The sequence below is a fragment of the Aythya marila genome, assembly GCF_965140915.1.
Source record: "Aythya marila genome assembly, chromosome: 18".
Lineage (NCBI taxonomy): Eukaryota > Metazoa > Chordata > Aves > Anseriformes > Anatidae > Aythya > Aythya marila.
Window position 1 is genome coordinate 8723275 of NC_139059.1, and position 21846 is coordinate 8745120.

The 21846-nt window shown below is 43.0% G+C and overlaps 1 protein-coding gene across 2 annotated transcripts; it reads left to right on the forward strand.

Annotated features, from left to right (window-relative positions):
• Window positions 1-20537, forward strand: ACOX1 (acyl-CoA oxidase 1). 2 transcript variants are annotated; one of them, XM_082774937.1, is made up of 14 exons: window positions 1-229; window positions 1197-1356; window positions 6371-6531; window positions 11505-11612; window positions 12140-12259; window positions 12820-12935; window positions 13415-13584; window positions 13916-14078; window positions 14804-14994; window positions 15216-15395; window positions 15910-16015; window positions 16103-16246; window positions 17099-17305; window positions 18304-20537. In XM_082774937.1, exons 1-14 carry the CDS (start codon window positions 118-120, stop codon window positions 18352-18354), a joined length of 1989 nt encoding a protein of 662 aa, XP_082631063.1. In that variant the 5' UTR covers window positions 1-117; the 3' UTR covers window positions 18355-20537. The 2 variants fall into 2 exon arrangements, with proteins under 2 accessions (XP_082631063.1, XP_082631064.1); XM_082774938.1 differs by lacking the exon at window positions 6371-6531 and adding an exon at window positions 9617-9777 and having other exon boundaries at window positions 104-229.
• Window positions 20538-21846: the final 1309 nt, after the last annotated feature.

Genomic DNA, 21846 nt, shown 5'->3' on the forward strand with positions numbered 1-21846 from the left:
CCGAACCTTAACCGAGAGGAGCCGAACGGAGCCGAACCGGGGCCGAACCGGAGCCGAGCGGAGCCGAACGCGACCCGAGCGGAGCCGAAGCGGAGCCGCCGCCGCCGCCGCCTCACGATGATGAACGCCGACCTGCGCAGGGAGCGGGCCGCCGCCACCTTCCAGCCCGAGCTGCTCACCCACATCCTGGACGGCGGCGCCGAGCGCACCCGGCGCCGAAAGGAGATCGGTGAGGGAGGGCCCGAGGGGAGCCGTGAGGAGATGGGGGGAGGCTCAGGGCCGGGGGGGGCCCTGAGGGGGCTCTGGGGGGCCTTCAGGGGAAGAAGGGGGTCCTAGGGGGGAGAGGAGGGCCCTGAGGGGGCTTTGGGGGAGATGAGGTGCTCCAGGGAGAGGGTCAGGCTGTGAGGAGATGGGGTGCAGGCAGGGGGGTGCCTGAGGGAAGGGATTTCCCCCCTTGGGGTGCAGGGAGGGGGATGCGAGGCTGGTAAAAGGGTGCCAGGCTCCCATCCTCCCCCTTCTGCCGGGTGAGAGGCAGCTTCCCAGGGGCATCTGTTTAGGGCCCTCTCCCCTCATTTTTGTCCTTCTGGTGTGCTCTTGCCCAACGGTACGGAGTTGGCGTGTTTCTCATTTGTCACTGCTATGATATATGGGGTTACTGCAACGCTGCCATCTTTTCTTCCCCGGCCAGTGCTGGGGGTGGGACTGGCAGAGGCCGGTGTTGTGCAATGTCTGTGCCAAAGGGGACAGGGAAAGTCTGTAGCCTCTGGGTGCCTCAGTTTCCGGACAGCACAGGGGGACTAATAGCTGTGCCCTCCTCCAAGAAGTTGCACGGTGATCAGATGTTCGTGAGGCAATCTGATCCTACAGTAACAGTGGCCATTTGAGGAGGTGAAATAGTTGAGTGGCCTGCAGTTCTTGTATCAGTGAGTTAATCTCATGCTAGTCCTGAATGTGCCTAATTTGAAATGTGGTTTACGTGGAGTAACAAGAAAGTACCCAGTTGTAAGAGCCCTTCTATCCAAAACACTTGAGCTTTGTGACTTCTTCGCAATTTCATTAAATTTTAATGCTGTGTTTTAATTTTTTGGTTTCTGCAACCTGAGGTACAGCAGAGGAAAAATGCTGAATCATTTCATGCACGATTTACTGTGGCCTGTGAAAACTGAGTTTGTTTTCCTCTTGTCTTCTGTCCCCAGAGGCCTTAGTTATTAATGACCCTGACTTCCAGCACGAGGATTTGAACTTCCTCTCCCGAAGCCAACGCTATGAGCAAGCCATCAGGAAGAGTTCTCTGATGGTTATGAAGTTAAGAGAATATGGAATTGCAGATCCGGAGGAGATCTACTGGTTTAAAAGGTACCTGGCTGTAGAGTTTGCTTCTTATATTCACTCTTATCATCACCAAGGTCATTAAAGCTGCACCTTTGTTCCTATGTTAGCTGTTCAAAGAAAACTAAAGACCTGCAGCAAAGCCCATTGAAGTTTTGGCTTCAAGGCTTCAGTGAATTTCCCATGAAGGTCTGTTGTCCTGAATGTTGTGTTTCCTTAGTGTTTTGGCTAGAAATCCAACACTGATGGTTACAGCCCTTCTATTATGTGTGATGCAGAAGGTTAAAAATGGGGCTTGTAGTCTGACTTGACAAAATGCGTGAGCAATATACTGAAATATTTGACTGTGAGTAGATCTGATGAGGCAGGAGCTTCAAATGAAGTCTCCTAAAGCTTATTGCCCCACTTTGTGTTGAGACCTAACAAAGTTCCGTTACAGGCAGACTTGAAAATGTTCCAAGGTGGCTTAGAAGTTATTGTTTATGTTTTTTCAGTCCCCTATCTCAAGCTCCCTGGTGCTATAGTGGTTCCCTTTGACCTAGATACTTTTTATTGTATCTGAACTTTAGTTTATCTGATAGTATTATCCCTGGGTAAAGTTAATAAAAATAAAACTGTCTTTACAACTGAATTTCATTGCTTCCAGCTTGTAGGAGTTTCTGACTTTGTATTTCTCCCTTAATTCTATTAAGCTCGCTCTGATATAATCAAATAAACTGATTAACAGGGATTGTGCAGCTCTAGAACTCTGCACACAAGACCATGAATGTATCCTCTGGCACATTAACTAGGCATTGCACATTATTTAATGTACTGGTAGAATCACGAGCCCTCTGATGGGATTTGCAGAAGAGCTGCCGCTGGCCTCACGGTGTGAATATTGGAACTAATTAATTGAGAACACCTTGTCTGCTGAGGGCTGAATTTCAGAGAAGCTGGTCTGCACCGACCAACGTCATGAAAGTTCTCGTGGAGAACTCTGTCAAAGTTCTTTTGAAAACTGGTGTTGTTGGACAGTGATAACCAGAAAGTTCACTGACTGCACTAGATTGCAGGTACTGGATAGCAAAAGTCAATCATTAATTTTTTCCTACACCAGCGTTTTCCTACTGGAGGCAATAGGGGAGTTTCTTCAGTTACTGCTGTGGAGAAAATTCAGAGAGGTATATCCAGTATACCAGCTGGCGAATTTCCATGAAGTTTGCAATGTAAATGCTGTCTTTTAGGAAAGACATCTAGTGTTAGCATTAGGTAACAGTATTTTATAAATCAGGACACTTCTGAACATTCACATGATAGATTCTAGTTTATTTCCAAAGATTCATTTTAGAGTCAGCAGCTCTTAACTTTGACTGGATAAAAACTCCATTATTGCATGTAGGTTCCAAATAATACATTCATATCTCTTGTGATTGAACAGATAGGTGTGACCAGTCAAGTTCATGATCCAAAAATCAACAGGAAAAAATGGAGAAAGCTTACTTATTTTCAGAGTCGACTCCAATTGCAGGTATTCAGGATCTCCAGAGATAGTTGCAGCTATTGTAGACTGACTGTTTTCCAATGACTTCTGTGTTAAGAGCATGTAGAATAATGAAGAGCAGTACACACACTTCTTACTAATAAGAGAAGTTTGTTTGCTGTAAGAACCATATCAGAACATGCTGTTAATAACAATCTGAATTTATTATGCCTAGTGTTTGCAAGGGAGGGTATTGGAGTAGTGATTCTTAATGTATGGAAGAAAAAGTATTTATCATCCATTGATTTCATATGCATTTTAAAATCTGTTTCCATTTTCTCACCTGCTGGGTGGCAAACTATGATTTTTATACCTAGCCAATCCCACCCAAATACCCAAGTGTGTTAATCAGTGCTAACTAGACGGGGCTTTGTGGAAAAGCTAATGTGGAGTTTATTCAGTTTTCCAAATGGGAAAACTGAGTGGCACTGGTGTTGTGACATGCCTTAATGAAGTTTATGAAATAGATTGATGCCCCTGATTATGTTGTCAAGTTGAACTTACCAGATTTCTACATACGGAAGCTTAAGATATTTTGCAATAATCCCTCTCACCTTGTGACTGTCCCCAAAGAGCAGGCACCTGTTTGTTTATGTAGGCAGTGACTGTTAGCTTTTTGGGGCGTTTTCAGATAGTTTTCCTGTAGCTGTTGTATGTTGTTGGAAATTCATTGGGTAACTTCGTATCACGAAATGACCAACATCATAGCTTGATTGATGAGAAATGCTTCCATCAGGTGACCTGAAGGTGTGCTTAAACACTTGTTGCTGCTGAGATATGCTGAACTGAATATTCCTCCAAAACATGAGATCTATTAAATGTGTAGAGAAGCCATTTTAATTGTTTCTTATCTAGACAATTTTTCTCGTGTATTAACATGTCAGCACTGCAATCACTGTTGTGGCTGCTGTTCATGAAGGCCAGCAGCCTTAATGTGCTAATATTTTGAGGTTTCTTTTACAGTCCAACTACAGCAAAATGTAAGTCAGCATGAAAAACGGGACATTGTTCTGACATCCACAGTGCTACACAGCTCTTTGAAGAGAGCAATCTGGTGAATCCTAATTCACCTTCAAATTTAAATAGCCTTAATTGAGGAAAAAGGGATTAAGTAGAGAAGAGAAAATGGGGCACAGAGAAAAGGTCTGAGAGCTGCAAGTCAGCAGATGCTTCCTTTATTCGTAAGCACTGTGTGAATGTGCGCTTCCCTTGTGAGAATGTGTCTGCCTCTCATTTTGGTGTTCAGGTTAGTGTATCAAACCAGAAAAATTGTAATAGGGGCGCTACTGGCTGCTGCTAAATTCATTTAGAGTGGATGAGGCTGGCTGGGTTTTTTGGTACAGCTGGAAAAGGGCTTGGTTACTATGTGGTTGTTAGCTCTGAAGTCAGTCAGCGCAGGTCAGACAGCCCCGGCTTCTTGCCCACTGAGAGGTTCTTCACACTCTTCCTTGAGAGTTGCCTCAAGAACTGCAACAGCAAGAACGTTTTGCTTGCAGATATTGCTTTAAAGTAAACAATCCTATTCTGTAACCCAGTTCTGCAGGCTGAGTGTCCTGGGTCTGTCTCCTCTGTCCTAACTGAAACCAGGACACTGAGAATGTCTTTGCAATTGTTCGTTTAGCTCTGGAGTGTCAGGCAAACACTTAGCTTTACTACTTAGTTTTTAGTACTTTATTGTACTCTGTCTATGGATTACAGAGTTGTAGAATGGTTTGGGTTGGAAGGAAGATGACCTTAAAGATCATCTAATTGCAACCTCCGCCCAGACCAGCTTGCCCAAAGCTCCATTCAGCCTGGCCTTGAACACTTCCAGGCATGGACTATCCCCAGCTTCTCTGGGCAGCCTGTTCCAGTGCCTTACCACCCTCTGAGTAAAGAATTTTTTTCCTTATATCTAACCTAAACCTACCCTCTTTTAGTTTCAGCCATTCCCCCTTGTCCTATCTTTATACCCCCTGACAAAGAGTTCCTCCCCAGCTCTCCTGTAGCCCCCTTTAGGTACTGGTAGGACATGGTAGGGTTGATATTTGTGCAGTCAGACAAATCTGTTAAATCCCAGTACCTTTTACTGTGTAGGTGTAAAGGAAAAACCAGCCGAAGAAACCACAACAATGCTGCAAAATATTGTCTCCCTATTTGTATAGCATTTGAAAGCCCTTGTTCAAAAAAAAAAACAAAAACCAAAAAACTTCTGCTTTGCAGGGAGATGTGCTGCTGCTGTAGGCAACATAGTATTTTCCGCTAAGGGAAGTGACTGCCTTGATCCCAAGAACTCTAGGCACTGTGCTTTCATTCACACCAGCTGAAAGCACATTAATAGCAAGTATCAGATCACTTAATGATGCGAGTTTTGCTCCTGGCTCATTTGGTCTTGTTCAACAGCACAGTTTCTAAGTGAACGTGTCTTCACCATGCAGTTCAGTGGTCCTGAAGAAGCATCGTCCTGCTCTCTCACCCTAAGGCTGATTTGCACAGTTTGTGTAGGGATCTGTTCTGAACTATGAATGTTTTATTCTCTGCTCCCAGGCATTCATTCCTAGCATAGTGTAAAATGCCAGCCACAAATGCTGCTGTAATTTGAAAAACTGGATGCACAATATCTGCTACTCAGTGCAGGTCTGCACCAGCAACAAACTTCAGTCTGCTTCCCAGGCAGGTGTTATTACCCCACGATAGAAGGAGGCACTTCCCTTGCCGATACCTCGAGCAGGTGGAAGAGATCTTGTGTGTAGGTATTCATGTAGATCACGTGTTTCTCTTCTATATTTGAGTCTGGATGGAATAAGCATCCACGTGCAGCAGGTGGAAGATGAAGGAACTTCAGGCTCTGCAGAACGTTGAAGGGAAGATGCAGTTGCTACGTAGCTTTTACCCAGCGAAGCTTTACAGCATGTTTGTCCCAGGGTTTGTTTTCATTGGAAGCAGAATTTGCCTGCCATTGTGGCTACAAATCATGAAATAATTTGTTTTGATGAAGCCTGTGTAAGATGTTTGATTTTTCCTTACATTCCACTACTAGCCTGTAACAGTTTTAATGGGAAGTGAGCTCAACATCTCACAGCTGATGGAAGCAAACACAGGTAATACAGAGCTCTTCAGAAAAGCACTTGGTCACCTAAGAAGCTTCTTCCTTTTCAATACGTAGTGCTTCTAAAAATAACAGCCTAGTTCTACGCCACTAGCAGCAGTGGGATTTATTCCCACCAAGCATGAGGGATAGGGGGAAAAGTAATTTGGTTTTCCTGTCCGCTGTTTTAAGTTCCCAATGCATCTTTATAGCACAGTTCTTTTTTTTTTCTAGCTCCATAACGACAGCTTAAATCATAGCATGAAGAAAATGTCTGAAACAAATGTTTCCCATTAGCATTCCTTCTGATTCCTCCATGTTTGGAGGTTGCTCATGGGACAAAGAAAAGTCGCAATAGCAAACATTATCTTATGCTACAGTTGGAGAAAAGCCTTTCAGGATCTCGTTCTCAGTGAGACTGAGATCCAGATCCCTCTATTTCTCTCCTGTAGAACATGCTTGGGCAATTTTCCTGAACCTTTTGGTCTACACTTCAGCATGTTTCAAAAAACCATAGAGAGCCAAGCGACTGATGCTCAGAAGAAGAAATGGCTGCCTCTGGTCCATGGAGTCAAGATAGTTGGCACCTACGCCCAAACCGAAATGGGACATGGTTAGTTCCCTTCAGGGATCGCTGGGTAACCTCTTTTCTGTAACTCCAGTTTATAAACTGATAATGCTCCCTGCGTAAATCTGAAAGGGGAAAGGTAAAGTAACTTGGTTAACCACTGATGTCTCCAGCTTGATAGCTGGAGAGCAGTTCTGTCTCTCATCCTAAAACACAGGGTTAATTTTGGTCTTTTGCAGAATGCACCTCTTAGCTGTTCACTGACTTCATATCTGTTTGCCTTTGATTTAAGATGAGGAGGTTGTTATAAGCCCCGGGAGTCCGAATTTCAGTTGAACTAGTTGGAACGTGTCAGTCAACAGTACTGCGGATTTCATTTTTTGCCTGGATTGAGGCATGTGTTGCGGAGTTCTTAGTGCATGATCAGCCTGCGTAAACAAGTCAGGCCTACAGCTTCAGATGCAGTGTAACATGATGAGATTTGCGTTTTGTGCCCTTGAAAGTAAGGTATGCTTTGCCCCAAGCACTGTCCTTCCAGGTGCTACTCTACTGCAGCTGTCTAACTTCATGGAAGGGTCTCGGTTCCAAAGAAGGAAAAACATCTTACTCCTACTATCAAGGCAAACTACCTTCAGTTATTCATATGGAAGAATGTTTAATGGATAAGAACACAGAATTTTAGCCCAGAACCTGGAATTACAGTTCTTAAATACCAGTAAGAATTAACAGACCAAAGATGTCAGAACATGTGCTGGCATCTGAACCTGGAAAGCAGGATGTGTACAAGCCTGGACAACTGCTCAAGTTGGATGGTAATAGCCAAATTGGATGCCTGCTTGGTAGGTTACGTTACTTGTGCTAGCTGAAATCTTCGTAGAATGTGCAACGGAGGAATTCCCATCGTCTGTTCTGCTTCAGAGAGATGGAGTTAGCGAACTGAACTCAACATGGGAAGCGGAGTCAAACGGCTGACAAAAATGCTTGCTAACCGTGTTTGCTTTTTCACACCGCCTTCTTTATATCAGGCACACGTCCGCACCAAAGTGATTTGGTTTACTTGCTGTTTCACATTAGATCATTGCACTTCCTTGCCTGGTGATGGTTGGGTTTGCTTGCAGCTCTTCTGTTTGGTGGTAAAATGTCTACTTTGACACTTAATAGAATTAATGCGATGATAACATAAAAAAGTGAATATACCTGCTGTGCTGAATAATGAAAGTACGATGGTTTGGCATTCTTGCTGTGAATGCCGGACACCTGTTCCATCAGTAAAGCTTCTGTAATAATTGTCACTGAGCTCTGCTTAATTTAAGCCTGATGTTTAGAAACTGGTGATGGGGGAAAGAGCCCTCTGAACTGAATCCCAGTCTGGATGGGTAGTTGGTCAAATTTTAACCTAGGGAGTACCTTCTGGTAGTCTGTAGTGGTTTTAACATATTTCATAGTGAATGATTAAAAAAGAAAACAGAAGAAGGCATAAAACACTGGGCTGAAAGGGAAACACAAAGGAGAAATAAAAATACTATGTTGTTTCTACTTGGCTTGTAGCTATGGCTAGTAATTAAGGACTTCTTCTCAGTTTTTGTCTATCAGCTATGTGTATCTCACCAGCACTGAACTCACTTAAAATCTGGTATTCCTGATTAAAATAACCATTAGTCTTCAGTTGAGCTTGGTCACTGTTCAGTCAAAAAGCTTATAAAACATTGGTGCTGGGATTATTAGCTGGCTGATATTTTCAGGTGCCTACAAATAAACTGAAGAACGACACTTGTTAGAGGGCCACTTACATCAATGTATGCCTAGAGGTAACATGAGTACATTGGTCCCACGCTGTGTGCCAGCTGAATTTGAGCTGAGCTCCAACAAATATTCTCTCAGTAATTCTTCCCACTTATTTAAAAAATCCTATTAAAAACAAGCTACATTATTTGTTCACTTGGCATATTCATGCTTTAGTCTTCATGCAGAAGTCCTATCAACAATCTATAGCCCAACTGTTATAATAGGGAATGCAAACTATTAAGCAGTGTTGTCAGCCTTGTGCAGTAGGGACTAATGCTATTTGGGTTTTCCCTTATTTTTGGAAGTTAGTAAGTAATACTTGCAAAAATAATCTCTATATATTTTGAGAAACTCCTCGAGTAAATGGGATAGTCTTGAGGCTGGAGAACACTGCAGGAGAACGGTTTGTTCATTTTTGTCTCCTCCAAGCTACAGCAGTGCTCTAAGAACTCAAAGCAATTAATAATTAAAAACATAATGAAGCATTTAGCCTTTCATAGCCGTATTCTTAGTAGACCACCTAGCAGTGGTGTTTGATAGAACATGGAGGAAGGTTAGTTCTAGTGAAACGTTCAGTTGGAGAGATCTTGTACTGATGATTGCCACGTTGGAAAATGTTGGCTTTCTTGCCATGTTATGTTCACAACTTTGACACATGCAGAGCACTTTCCTTTTAAGAGAGCCTTTAAAAATAGCAGGAGTTGAAGGGAGGTGATGGCAGGAATTTTAGGAGGGGTATGTGGTATATACATCTAATCTTAACAACAATAACAAAAATAGTGGAGACGATTATTTTTTAAAGAATATTCCAGTGAAAATCTAGCTCATCCAGCTGGATGAACTGGGACTTCTGCCACATTTTGCTCCCGAACCATGAAAAAAGTGTGGACTTTGTTCGTACAGCCAAAGGCTCGCTACATCCAACCAGATCACATCTTCAACAAACTGCCATTCTGCCTCAGCCCCTCTTTTAACGCAGTGAGCTCTGGTTTACAAACCATAGTGAGGATATTGTCTTTGTTTTTCGGTGTGGATTAATCATTTTATCCATCATCAATTATTTATCAACAAAAATAGGTGAATATTGCAAATGCATTTTATATAGGATTAGAAAAAAATTAATTGCAGCATGCTTATTTCAGAGTAAGCATGTTTTTTGTTACTCAGATCTGAGGAAAGGAGAGTGCTCTGGCTTTCTAAAATACACCCGCTGAATTCTGATTTACACATGAATCTTTTTTTTTTCTCTTTTTGTCTCTTCCTGAATCTCCACCATGAATCCTCTTGCTTGCTTCCCTCCCATAACATTGCCTTCACACTCCCATCCCATGGCACCTCTTCACAGCTTTGTTCATCGAGGACGGCCTGAACCTCTGGATCTTCATCTGGGCATGTTCCTCCCCACCCTTCTCACCCAGGCAACCCCAGAGCAGCAGGATCGCTTCTTCATGCCTGCCTGGAACCTGGAGATCATTGGCACCTATGCCCAGACTGAAATGGGCCATGGTACAGTACATTCACTAAATGCTATTTCTAAGAATGGTTTTGTGTGCAAAGGATTCCCCTGCCTGGGAAAAAGGGTGTGCGTTTATCCCGTGGTCTGTAAGTACATGTTTATGGCTTTAGGGACAAGTGGACTGCTTCTGAAACTCCTAAGAGATTACAACACCACATGCTTTCTGACCTTTTTTCCCTGATGGTGGAAGAGTTTGTATTTTTGTGCAGACACGTACTGAGTGCTCCTCTCGTGCCATTCAAATTACTATAGATGATTTGTTAAAACACCACCTGCATATGGCTATGGTGTTGTCAATTTGATGACATCAGTTCATTTCTACACCTACCATTCTTTCCAGTGTGATTTCTGCTTTACTGTAACACTCACTGTGAAGACAAAAGGACGGAGCTTTAAGATACTGAAAGAGATGCCAAAAAAGTAAGAACTGCTTGTCACCTTGGGACTGGCCTTGGATCAGAGAACATGTGGATGACTTGGTCTCAGTGTTCATGTTTTGTGGGAAGCGTTTTTCCTGGTTCCTTAGCTCACTCCCATGTGTTCTTATTAATTGGACCATGAAATCATTTTTTAGAGTACCTGTGTTAAGTAGACTTTGATCTCTGTTGCTGTTCTTTGCTTTCAAGCTTTGAAATGGATTGTGATAACTCCAGCAGTATTGTGATTCAACACTTAATCCAAGTTTCAAAGGGAGGATGTTATGCCTCGGGAAACTCTATTTTGATATCAGAGTTGCAGATAAGAAATATTTTCTAAAAATGAGCAGGATTCACCTTTGTGCTGAAGTGAAATACAGAGACTGTGTGAAGCTTAAAATAACTGCAAGTCTGTGGAGAATCTCTTGCATCTAGTGAGGTCTGAAGACCCTTTGCCAGCAGAGTAAGAGTTAAGCTGCCCATGGAAATATACCGCCAAGCTCCATGCTTTGGAAACGTGGATGCATCGAGGTGATGTCTTTTCATGTTGAAACTCCCACGTGGAGTTGTTGGCTCCATCTTCTCTGTCAGTTTAGACTATCATGAGTGTCTGCAGCTTGACTAGTTTAAACACGTAGGCATAGTGATTTTTCACTAATGCAAAGACACTGCCATTGCTGAGACAGGTTTGCATGAATTGCAGAGCGAAGAGTTCAAGGCAGAAGACAGACTGTGCCTGCAGTTGTAACCTTTGTTATTTTGCAGCCCCTCATCTACTTGTATAACTAACCTAGCATATGCACGCCACTACTTACTGTTTTGGAGCAATGAATGATCTCGTTTGGGAGAATTTGCTCCATCAAGTGAGGAGATCCTAGGCCTGATGAAGGAATAAAGATATTACGAGTACTATTCATTCCATCTTTTGGCTGCAAAGTGCATGATTCTGTTTGCACTTAATCAGCAGTTTTAGCGAAAGCCAGGTGAGCTGGTTTTGTGGATCTCTCTATTGACAAAAGGCTTGTAATAGGAAAAAAATTGTCAGATCGGAGGTGCTTGGAAAGTAGTATTGGACCAATGAAACAGTAATGAGTTTGCAGATAATTGGCTTTAGGTTCCAGAATAAGGCCCGAGTCTCACTCATTCTTTATGAAGGATTAAATATCTACTAACTGTAGCCTAAAAGCAAAATTAAAATTTGTGCATTACTACTGGAGTTCAACTTTCCATTGTCCAATTCAGTCCTTGTCTGTATTTTGTGACTGACTTTCTGCCAACACGGTGTGTTTGCTTGTTTTCAGGAACTCATCTCCGGGGTCTAGAAACTACAGCTACTTATGACCCTGCTACCCAGGAATTCATCCTCAACAGCCCCACTGTGACCTCCATTAAGTGGTGGCCAGGTGGACGTAAGTGTATCTATATAACTCTGGAAGATGCATATGAAAAACCCAAGGAGGTGCTGTCACGTGTTTTATATCTACAGAATGATGATTGAAGCTTGGTCCAGAGAGTCAGAGTTGCCTTTTGCACAAGTAGGAGACCTGTCAGAGCCTACCTAAACTTCTCATTATCTGTGTGCTCTGGATTATTTCCCTGAATCATTCACGCTGTGTGGATTTGATGTAATTCATTATGTTTTATCAGAATCTTTATTGAAGCATCTGAGGCAGTCTGTAGAACAGGACTTCCTTTGGCTTTCCTGTCAGGCTTGCCAGGGACTTGGTGTTGTACAACCAAGAGAATAATAACGTCCATTTTCCATTGATTTAGGCAGCCTTGTTTGTCTAGCTGTAAAATTTGGATATTAATCAGTGTTGCAAATCTGTTTCTGTAACTTGGTGGGGTTAATGTATTTTGGATCTTGCTTCAAGGAAAGGTGTGTGTGTTAATAATATGTGTGCTGCTTATTTTTTTCTGACTACCACTCCTGCAGTTGGAAAGACCTCGAACCATGCCATTGTTCTGGCTCAGCTCTACACTCAGGGCCAGTGCAAAGGACTGCATGCCTTCATCGTTCCCATACGGCAGCTGGGCACCCATGAACCTCTGCCAGGTAAAAATTTGTTCTGGGGGCTTAGCGTTCATGGAAAACTTCAGATCTATTTCTCTTCAGCTATATACAGCTGTATGTGTCTTGTTAATTAACATAGCGTATTTCACTAGCTGATTTGAGTGAGTAGATTGTAGGTCACAGGACTTAAAACTTCATGAGTCTTACTTACAAGTGAACTACTACTAAATAAGCTTTCACGTCATGTTTTCAATGTGAAGATTAGTTGGGAATTTGATTCTGTCCAGCTAGGCATTCTGTGAGGCAGCACGTGCTTCTTCTGAAAGGGAAAAATACCTTTCATCATCCCCTAGCTAGAAGGGAGGTGAGCAATCCTTAGAGAAAACTCCCTCAGTCAGCATACAGTAGGATTTCATGTAAACTACGAAGGCCCCATGTTTTGGTGCTCTTCATTCCAATAAAGAATCTAAGCTCCTAGTTTGCTGTTACTCCTAGCAGTGATAGGACTTTCTAGAAAACTAAAGAATGGCTTTCTTGGAGAAGGCTTAAACCTCTTGTGCAGTGTTCCTTTTTCTTAATGCAAATGGCTTTGTGTGTGGCAGGTATTACAGTGGGTGACATCGGGCCAAAGTTTGGGTATGATGAAATGGATAATGGCTACCTGAAAATGGACAACTTCAGAATTCCTCGGGAAAACATGCTGATGAAATATGCCCAGGTAAAGCAATGAGTTTCAGCATATGCCTTTAAAAATGGTCACTTCAGATGCTCTCATGTGGTTGAATAGTGCCATAAACCCTGCATATTAATTACTCATCTGCTTATGTGTGATAGCATTGCTACAGGGGAAGCTACAGCTGTCTGTTATCCCCAGTTGCTCTGTGAAATGTGCAGGCTGTCCTATTAATTGTATGGGAAGGGAGGACCTGTAATGACCGTTCAGGGGCTGATTCAGAAGGCTTCACCTCTAGCTGCTGCCCAAGGGCTGTAAATAAAGAACAAAAGTCACCCATCCAGCTGGTGAGGTCTCTATACTATTCTGGTCTTTTTTGGAGAAGCTTCTCATCCAAATACCATCAAGATTGTAGCTTGCTTTTAAGTACTACATGATGAATGTAGAGCTTGAGATGTGGATATGTAAAAAGGGAAGATACTATAAAAATCAACAGGCTGTTGTGTTTTTTTTTTTTTTTGCAGGTTGAACCAGATGGCACCTATGTGAAACCAGTGAGTGACAAGCTAACCTATGGGACCATGGTGTTCATCCGATCCCTCATTGTAGGGGATTCTGCTCGCTCACTTTCCCGGGCTTGTACCATTGCCATCCGCTACAGCGCAGTGAGACACCAGTCTGAGCTAAAGCCAGGGTAAGTGCACTGAAAGGAAAGAGCAGCCGAAATGCTGAGGGGAAATTCCTAACCGCTGGAGAGAAGAGGGACTGTGGCTGATGTTACTTGCTTTGGCACTTGATAGAGTTTTATAAGAGTTTAACATTGGAAAATGAGTATTTGACTGTATCCGTTATTGACTGCCAAACTGCCCTCCCCCTGCCAGAGACTGTCGTATGCTCTTGGATATTCTGGTTTGATATGAATGCATCTTTTACTGTCCAAGTGGAGAAGCTACTTAGAGTTGAATAGGACTTCAGTATGCCTGTGGCTGGCAAACTGCTACTAACTCTCAGGTGTTTTGCTCTAGGGAACCAGAACCCCAGATCTTGGATTATCAGACCCAACAGTACAAACTCTTCCCTCTCCTGGCAACAGCCTATGCTTTTCATTTCGTGGGAGCCTACATAAAAGACACCTATCGACGTATCAGTGGAGACATCAATGCAGGGGATCTGAGTGAGCTGCCAGAGGTACTGTATCTTCTGGAAACCAGAGGGGTCTTCTGATTTTATGCAAAAATTGCTTTTAACATGAGAGCAAAGTCACAAGCCTTTTTGTGGTTTTCACTCTTGAGGTGTCTTGTACTTTAGATCCAGTGATCCCAAGTCCAGTATGTGCTTGTGACTCTTACTTTGTTTGCACTCTTCATTTAGCAGTGCTTCACAAAGAAATATGGAGTGATGCAAAGAAAGCAAGCTAACGTGTATATTTAAAAAAAAAAAAGTATTTTCAGGAATGATGGCACGTCATTTGGGAGTGAAGTTGAGACTGGTCTTATGCCTGTGCTGTACCTTCTTGATTATTGTTCTTGATCTTGAGGTGACTAGAGGAGAACTGATGTGTTGATCAAAGGTGTCAGCACTATTTTGAGGAGATTAGGATTGTAAAGTGTTAGTTTTCAACTAGGGATTCTGTTTAAGAACCTAGTGTGACAAAAAGCAATTGAAAACAGTTGTCCACGTTATGTGTAGAAACAGAAAAGATGAGGTACTTAGATTAAGTCCTTACATGTACATAGGCTTTCACATAAGTAGTTTGGCTCAGGAAAGAGACCTTACAAGAAAAACAAGACCTAGTGGTAAGTGGGAGGGTGGTGTTGACTTTTTTTTTCTGGGAGTTGTGGTACTTGGTAGGTACATGTGCAAACTTAGAATGGAATATAAAGATGCTAACTTGCTCTGCTTTTGTCCATCAGCTCCATGCACTGACAGCAGGACTGAAGGCTTTCACTTCCTGGACTGCCAATGCTGGTATTGAGGAGTGTCGAATGGCCTGTGGTGGGCATGGCTATTCTCGTTGCAGTGGCATTCCTGACATCTACGTCACATTCACCCCATCCTGCACCTACGAGGGAGAAAACACAGTCATGATGCTGCAGACAGCTAGGTATGTTAGCTTCTGTCCATCAACTTCCTTGCCTTGGCATTATGGTCTTTGCACCTGAAGTGAAGAGCAAAAGAAGTATCCTCTGTTACCATGGAGCTCTGTTTTTGACAACAGCATACGCCTGCAACTGGTCTTTGACAGACTGCCTGACCCTAAGTAAAAGGACTTCTCTCCATTCAAACTAAGGAGTAAGAGTTGCTATTTGTTGTTCTTATTTTCAGATTCCTTATCAAAAGCTACAACCAAGTTATTGCTGGTCAGCGGGTTTCTGGCATGGTGTCCTACCTTAATGATCTTTCCAGGCAACGCATTCAGCCACAGCACGTGGCTGCGAGGACCGTGAGTGTGCGCATTAATGATCCAACCAGCTTGGTAGAGGCCTACAAAGCACGGGCTGCCCGGTGAGTTCGTGCTTGTTAGGCTGAGCCAGGCACTAATAAAATCGGGTGTGTTGGGAGGTGGTAGTGTTGTAGTGCCTGGTTAACGTGAGATTCTCAAGGTGTGGTTGACAAAGCTTTGCTCTGCATGGCGCTTGCAAGAAGTAATGCACTTTACTAGCTTGGAATGGTGTCAAATGCTCTGAGGTTGCAAGAGGCTACATACAGGCAAACAATCCTGATTCTAAAGCCTATTGTGGGGAAGGTGTAAGAGTATAACAGATAACCTACGTGAGAGTAGGCATTCAGGCACCCCAGCAGTGTTGTCAAATGTCTTTTTATCCCCATGTAGTTGTGTTCTAGATGCAACAGTGATGACAGGGGTTTTAGGGTCACAGCTGCTTGCTCCAGGCAATGGATTCAGGTGCCGCACACTGCCTCTGAGTTCTGATGTGTTAGACTTCAATTTATACAAATTTGGTGTATGTAGTCTTGATAATGTGTTATTGTATAACCCGTTTTTCTTTTTCTGAGATAGGCTCGTAGAAGCTGCAGCAAAGAACTTGCAAGCTGAACTGAACCACAGAAAGAGCAAGGAGGATGCCTGGAACAGAACTTCTGTTGACCTCGTGCGAGCATCTGAGGTCAGTGACATACCTGATAAAGAGGGGTGCTATAGGAGCTTGTAATCCCTTTGTGAATCTGATTCATCTTCCTTTTGTATCTTGTAGGTACACTGTCACTACGTAATAGTGAAGCTTTTCACAGCAAAGCTGTCTGAGATCAGCAATGCAGCAGTCCGTGCTGTCGTGACTGAGCTTTGTCTCCTGTACACGCTGTATGGGATCAGTAAGAATGCAGGGGATTTCATGCAGGTTGGTGTATTTCTCCAACTCTATAAACCTCCTGAGCCAGAGTTCTCATAATGAGATGTTTTAAATGCAAAGCTGCATGACTGCCTAGGCCTAAGGTTTTGACTATCACTTGTGTAAGTCCAAGAGCAGTGTGATTATGGTGGAAGGCTCTTGTTATGTTTCCCTTGGGATCCACCAGAAGTAGAGTTGGGTGATAAATGGTAGTGTGGCATCTGTTTGGATTAATGTGTTCCAGTGGTTAATGCTGACCTGTATGTTAAAAAACAAGGAGATAATAAAGGAGATACAAGTGTAGGTTAGATATGCCTTGAGAGCTATGTGCATTTGCAGATTAGTGCACAAAAGGGGAAATCGTACTCCAGATAATAACCCATCCTTCAGTGAGTGGGTTTAAATTGCCCTTTTTTTTTTTTTTTTTTTTTCAGATTGAGAATGTATTTGCAGCAATGTTTGTTTTTTTGTGTGTTCAGGCAGACATGATATGTTTTATCTTCCCATTTTCCTCTTTGCTCCCTACCAAAAACATCTCAGAAACCAGGAAGAACTTAATACAAGTGTGCACATTCTTCAAGAATACTTGTTGCAGAGGCTAAAATAGATGCTCTTAAAAAAAAAATTGTCTCCTGTTGAAATAGCTGGGCAATATTGTGACTATGCCATGCTAGGCATCTTCTCTTGCTTGTACCCTATGGCAGATTGACAGTTTGGTTACTTAGCACTTTGGAGCAGGGGGTCTTACAGACTACTGGATTTTTGGGTGAGGGAAGGCTGACCTGTGTTAGACCATAGTGGAAGGGAAGGTTCTTGTGACTTACACACTCTTCTGATAATCTTTTTTTTTTTTTCCCCAAGGCGGGTATTTTGACAGATGCCCAAATTACTCAAGTGAACCAGCGTGTGAAGGAGCTCTTGGCTATAATTCGTCCCAACGCGGTAGCACTGGTAGACTCCTTTGACTTTCACGACACTCATCTTGGATCTGTGCTTGGCCGGTATGATGGCAATGTCTACGAGAACATGTTTGAGTGGGCAAAGAAATCTCCACTGAACAAAACAGAGGTAAAGAAGCCTCATTTCTTCCTCTTAGGTCATCTGTGTGCAGAGAAATAACTCAATATAGGGTTGTTAATTTTGATCCAGTCAGTGATCTTAGCAGGTAATCGATAAAGGGGGAGGAGGGAGCTGAAGCCACTGGTGGTAGTGGAACAAAACTAGCAACCTGCTTCTGCTCCTCTGCTTTCAGCGTACTTTCTGTTGTAGCTACTTTCCCACACATGCCTTACACACAATCTTGCAGGATACTTTTCACTTCCTCAGCTGGGGGAGGAAATTGTAGTCTACCTAGAGAAACAACTGGATAATCTCATTGAAGTTAAAAGCAACTATCACTTTATCTTAATTCTGTTTAATGATGGTAGCTGTGAAAACCTACCTGTTTTCTATCAAATCTTCGACTGCCCTCAGGCAGTATTAATGACTGTAGAAGGAAACTGCTCCCAAGTAGTTCTTTGAAAGTGTCAGGTGCTGCATATCTGCCCTGAGGCTGTAGCTGAGCTAATAAAAGAAACTGAGCTGTGAAGTGTCTATGTTCCACCAGCCAAAACAAAATTCTAAATCCTGTCATGGTGGCCTTTTTTGCCTTTATTTGATCCAGACAGTCTGTACTCCTAGCACAGGCTGCCAGAGGTTGTGCAATTATAGTTAAATCCCACCAGAGCTTTCTTAATTTTTTGTGCTTCTGAAGTCAGTTGGTCTTAAGAGCTTCATTACCGTCTGCTTAGGAGATGTCTGCCAGCTTTCTTTTAATTAAAATGCTAAAAAAATTGTCCATGTGGTAATAAAACACCTTATGTTCTTTCATTTCATGCAAGAAAGGTAGTGGAGAAGCACTTGCTTGGTCTCATTCTCACCCTTTGTCATACAGACACTCAAATACAGGACTTAGTTGGCTGTTCTTGAGGCCTCTCATTCAGATTTTTTGCAAGATGTAGAGAACTAAAAGTGTTTCAAAATGCTGGCCTGATCTTGCTGTAACCATTGTCTTGCCCTCTTTGCAGGTTCACGAGTCTTTCCACAAACATCTGAAGCCGATGCAAGCCAAGCTGTGAAGCCTGCTGGTTTTTAAAATGCACAATTTTCCTGCCCTGAAAACTGGATGTTTGTGTCCTTTCTTCAGGCACCTGAATCAAATCTTTCAAATCCTGGTAGCTGTAGGACAGTGAATAATTGTAGCCTTTATTTCCACTTTTATAAATTGAGAAGGTGTTTGGGGAGAGTGTGTAGGAATTGATGCCTGTTTTTAAAGTGCAATTATAATGGTAAAATTAACCTTTTAAAATCTGGGAAAGCTTTATGGATTCATACAAGAATTGCTTTTGTGAAGCTGCTAACTAGAGAGAAGTTCCTGTCAACTGGAAAGGTAGCAGGATTTTACTACTAAGTAGTTAACAGCCCTCAGGCAATAGCTTCAAATGAGCAGTTACGTTTTCCCCCTTCCCCAAAAGCATCGATGTTTTGATATATATGTTTTTAAGGTTAGCACCAACTCTCTCCTTGTTTAACAAATGTCTATGCTATCTAAAGCCTCCTGCATAGTTCTCTGTGCAGAAAGTCTGCATGTGGCATTACTTTCCTGATGCAGCTGGGAAGTAAATACCCATCCTTGTCTGGAGCTCTACTTCAGTCTTCTTTCCAGAAGACATCTTCATGTTTTCCAGTACATCCTTTCACTGCCCTGCAGAAACTCCCTTTATCTGTGTGCCATCTCTAACACTGTCACCTTACGCTTTGTTAATAGGAAGTAAAAGGAGAAAATAGTGATGCTGCTCTGAGAGCAAAATCAGTAGTAGTAACCAGCTGGGTGCTGATAATAGACATCCTGCCCTTCTTTTAACTGTTGATATTTTCATAGCACTATCTCAAAGCACTTTACAAATGTTAATTATGGTGGTTTGATGTGAAAGTCCACGTGTAGTGGTGGAAACTGCAAATTTGACGTGGAAGGATGAAGCCAGTATTCGAGGGCAGAAATCAGTTGGCCGAGGTCCTTGGATCTTCAGATTGTTCCGGGATGTTCTGGTTTTTAAAGGCATTTTTCAAGAAAGCAACAATCCTAAGTGAAGTGTCCAGATTTTTTTCCCCACCAATGCATTTCCAAGGAGCTTTCTCTGATTTGCTTAATTTTTTTATATTGACTTGCGACTTGCACAGTACTGTTTGGATTAACAGATGATTTTGTTATTAACAGAACCTCCTGATGTCTGTCCAATGAAATCAGTGCAACTACAACTAAACACAATTACTGCTGTCTTTCAACACCAATAACTTTGTCCAGTGACAATAAAACCTTTCTTCAAGAGATAAGAGTAACTCTGAGATTAAAATGGTAAAAAGCTTCAGTATAAGCCTTTAGTTCTGAGGCAGCATCTGAGAAGCTGCTTCTGACAGCTTTGGTATCTGTTGGAGTCTCTAATTTTGGATCACTTATCATGGAGGAGTGTTTCCTGGTACTAACAATCATTAGACAGGATCTTTAGCTTCATACACAATAGCTCGACAGAAAGAAATGCTTAAATTTAAATGGTTAAAGAAAAAGAAAAAAGCAAACATGCCCTTTTCGGTGTTGAGTCAGGTTGAATGAAACCACTGTTGGTTAGGTTACCAAGGCAAATTGCTTTGATTTCCATCTGTTCAACAGAGCAGACTGCTGACCTGTGGAGGGATGATGAAGGAGGAGCAGGGAAAGGTTAAAGATATGTTAATGAGAACAGTACTAGCTAACAGTATGTACAAATATAATAAATTACAAAAAATGTGTTTTCAGACAAAACATCTTTGTTCTTTTTGCTCTTCTGTGTTGTCTTCCGTGAATCTCATTTAAAGTAACAAAGTAGAATGAAGTACTGAAAAGATGAGTTTTACAAAGAAATAATGTCTTGAACTTGCTGCTCTTAACTAGTTGCACAAAGAAAGGTAAGGCTTCGTTTTTCCTGCCAAGTTTAGAATTTCTGCAAGAATTTACCTTAACTCTTGAATTTTCTCTTGGCTCTAGTCTGACCTTTCTGGTTTTGGAGAGTTCTAAGGCAGCTAGCAGCCTAGCAGCTATTCCTGCCTCTGGTGCTGCTCACGCTACAGAAAAAAATCTGGCAGAGATCAAAGCTGCATGACATTGGCTCGTGACTTGGATGTGACTGCTTATAGGCCAGAAAAAGCTAATCCCTGCCACTAACAAAAATTTGTGGTTGGCAGCAGAAACTTGAATTCATAAAAGCCCTTCCATTAAAATTTTTCCCCCTTACGTGTTTTGTGGGTTGTTTTTTTTTTCTGAGTGGATAGCGACATAACCAGCAAATGCTGTATTTGCTATTGGTGAATATATCGTATCCTTTTTGAGCTCACTGCTTTTTGGTGTTACTACCTGAAGATCACAGCCTGTTAAGACTTACTGTCTGCTCACCAAGAGAGAGCAGTTCAACTCTGTCAACAGGCCCTGCATCCTGGTTAGGACTTCTCCACCTTTTAACAAAATGTAGTGGCACCATGTCCAAAATTGAGACTTCTGCTCATGCTGAAGTGATTTCAGTGTCAGATGGTAACACTTGTAAGCTGTATGGTTCTTCTTGAAGAGTATTGAAACAAGCTGAGTATGGTTTTCAGTCTGATGTACTAGGTGTACTAAAAATACTGCCTTGGGTGAAGTCTGTAGAAGGAGCCCGTTTGCAGATGGACTGGCACCACATGTGAAAAACACAGGTAGATGGGTCTGTGGGGTGTAAGATCTCAAAGGCATTTCCCCAGGGTGTTTCTGGAAGCACAAACTTGAGCACAAATGTGTAACTTGAGCACAACTGAAGGAGGCTGGAGCAGCCTCAGGAGCAGGGCTGACTTTACTGGCCCTAGCTGTGGTAAGAAATGAACTTTTAAAAAGAAAACAAACTTCTAATGCTACACATTAGTTGATTTTAGCAGTGCCAGCACACCTTGCTGCGCTGACTGCTGGGGTTAGAGCTGCTTAATGGATGCTCACTGCTGCTCCGTGGTCACTGCTTGTAGTTCAGCTAGCAAACTGTCTTAGGCTGCTAGGAGCAGCTCTAACGGAATAGAGCACTGCTAAAAAGGGGGATATTCACAGCTTCTCGTTGAATTCTGTGAATCCAGCCTGTATTTTCCTTCTGCTAAGCCTGAAGGCAGTGGCTGCCACTCTTAGGTGGTGTGAGGTCTGTGCTCTTGAAACAACCTCAAACAGCGCTGCCTGAGGCGATTCTCCAGCAACCCAGCCCCCTCCATCGGCCAGCTTCTAACTGGGGGGGGGTTGAACCGCTTCCTGAGCGCCTGGAAGGGGGACTGCAGGTAGGAGACTGTCCCTTTTCAGCAGCCAAGCGCTGGCAGGACCGCAGCGGGGCTGCAGATTTGCACCCTCCCTGCCCCATTGCGCTGCCTCCCGCCCCTCCAAGCGGGGGGGGGGGGGGTCCTCAACCGCCCTGCCCCGGATACTGGGGGCTACTGGGAGCTGCCGGGAGCTGCTGGGAGCTGTAGTTCGCTGCCTGAGCCCGGCGGAGACTTCTCTTCCCAGCGCCCCGTGAGGGGAAGGCCCGGACCGG

Coding starts and splice junctions, on each gene's coding strand:
- ACOX1 (XM_082774937.1), top strand. CDS start 118: ATGATGAACGCCGACCTGCGCAGGGAGCGGGCCGCCGCCACCTTCCAG. Junction 1,357..6,370: donor GAGATCTACTGGTTTAAAAG/GTACCTGGCTGT, acceptor TCTCTCCTGTAG/AACATGCTTGGGCAATTTTC. Junction 12,936..13,414: donor TGCTGATGAAATATGCCCAG/GTAAAGCAATGA, acceptor TTTTTTTTGCAG/GTTGAACCAGATGGCACCTA.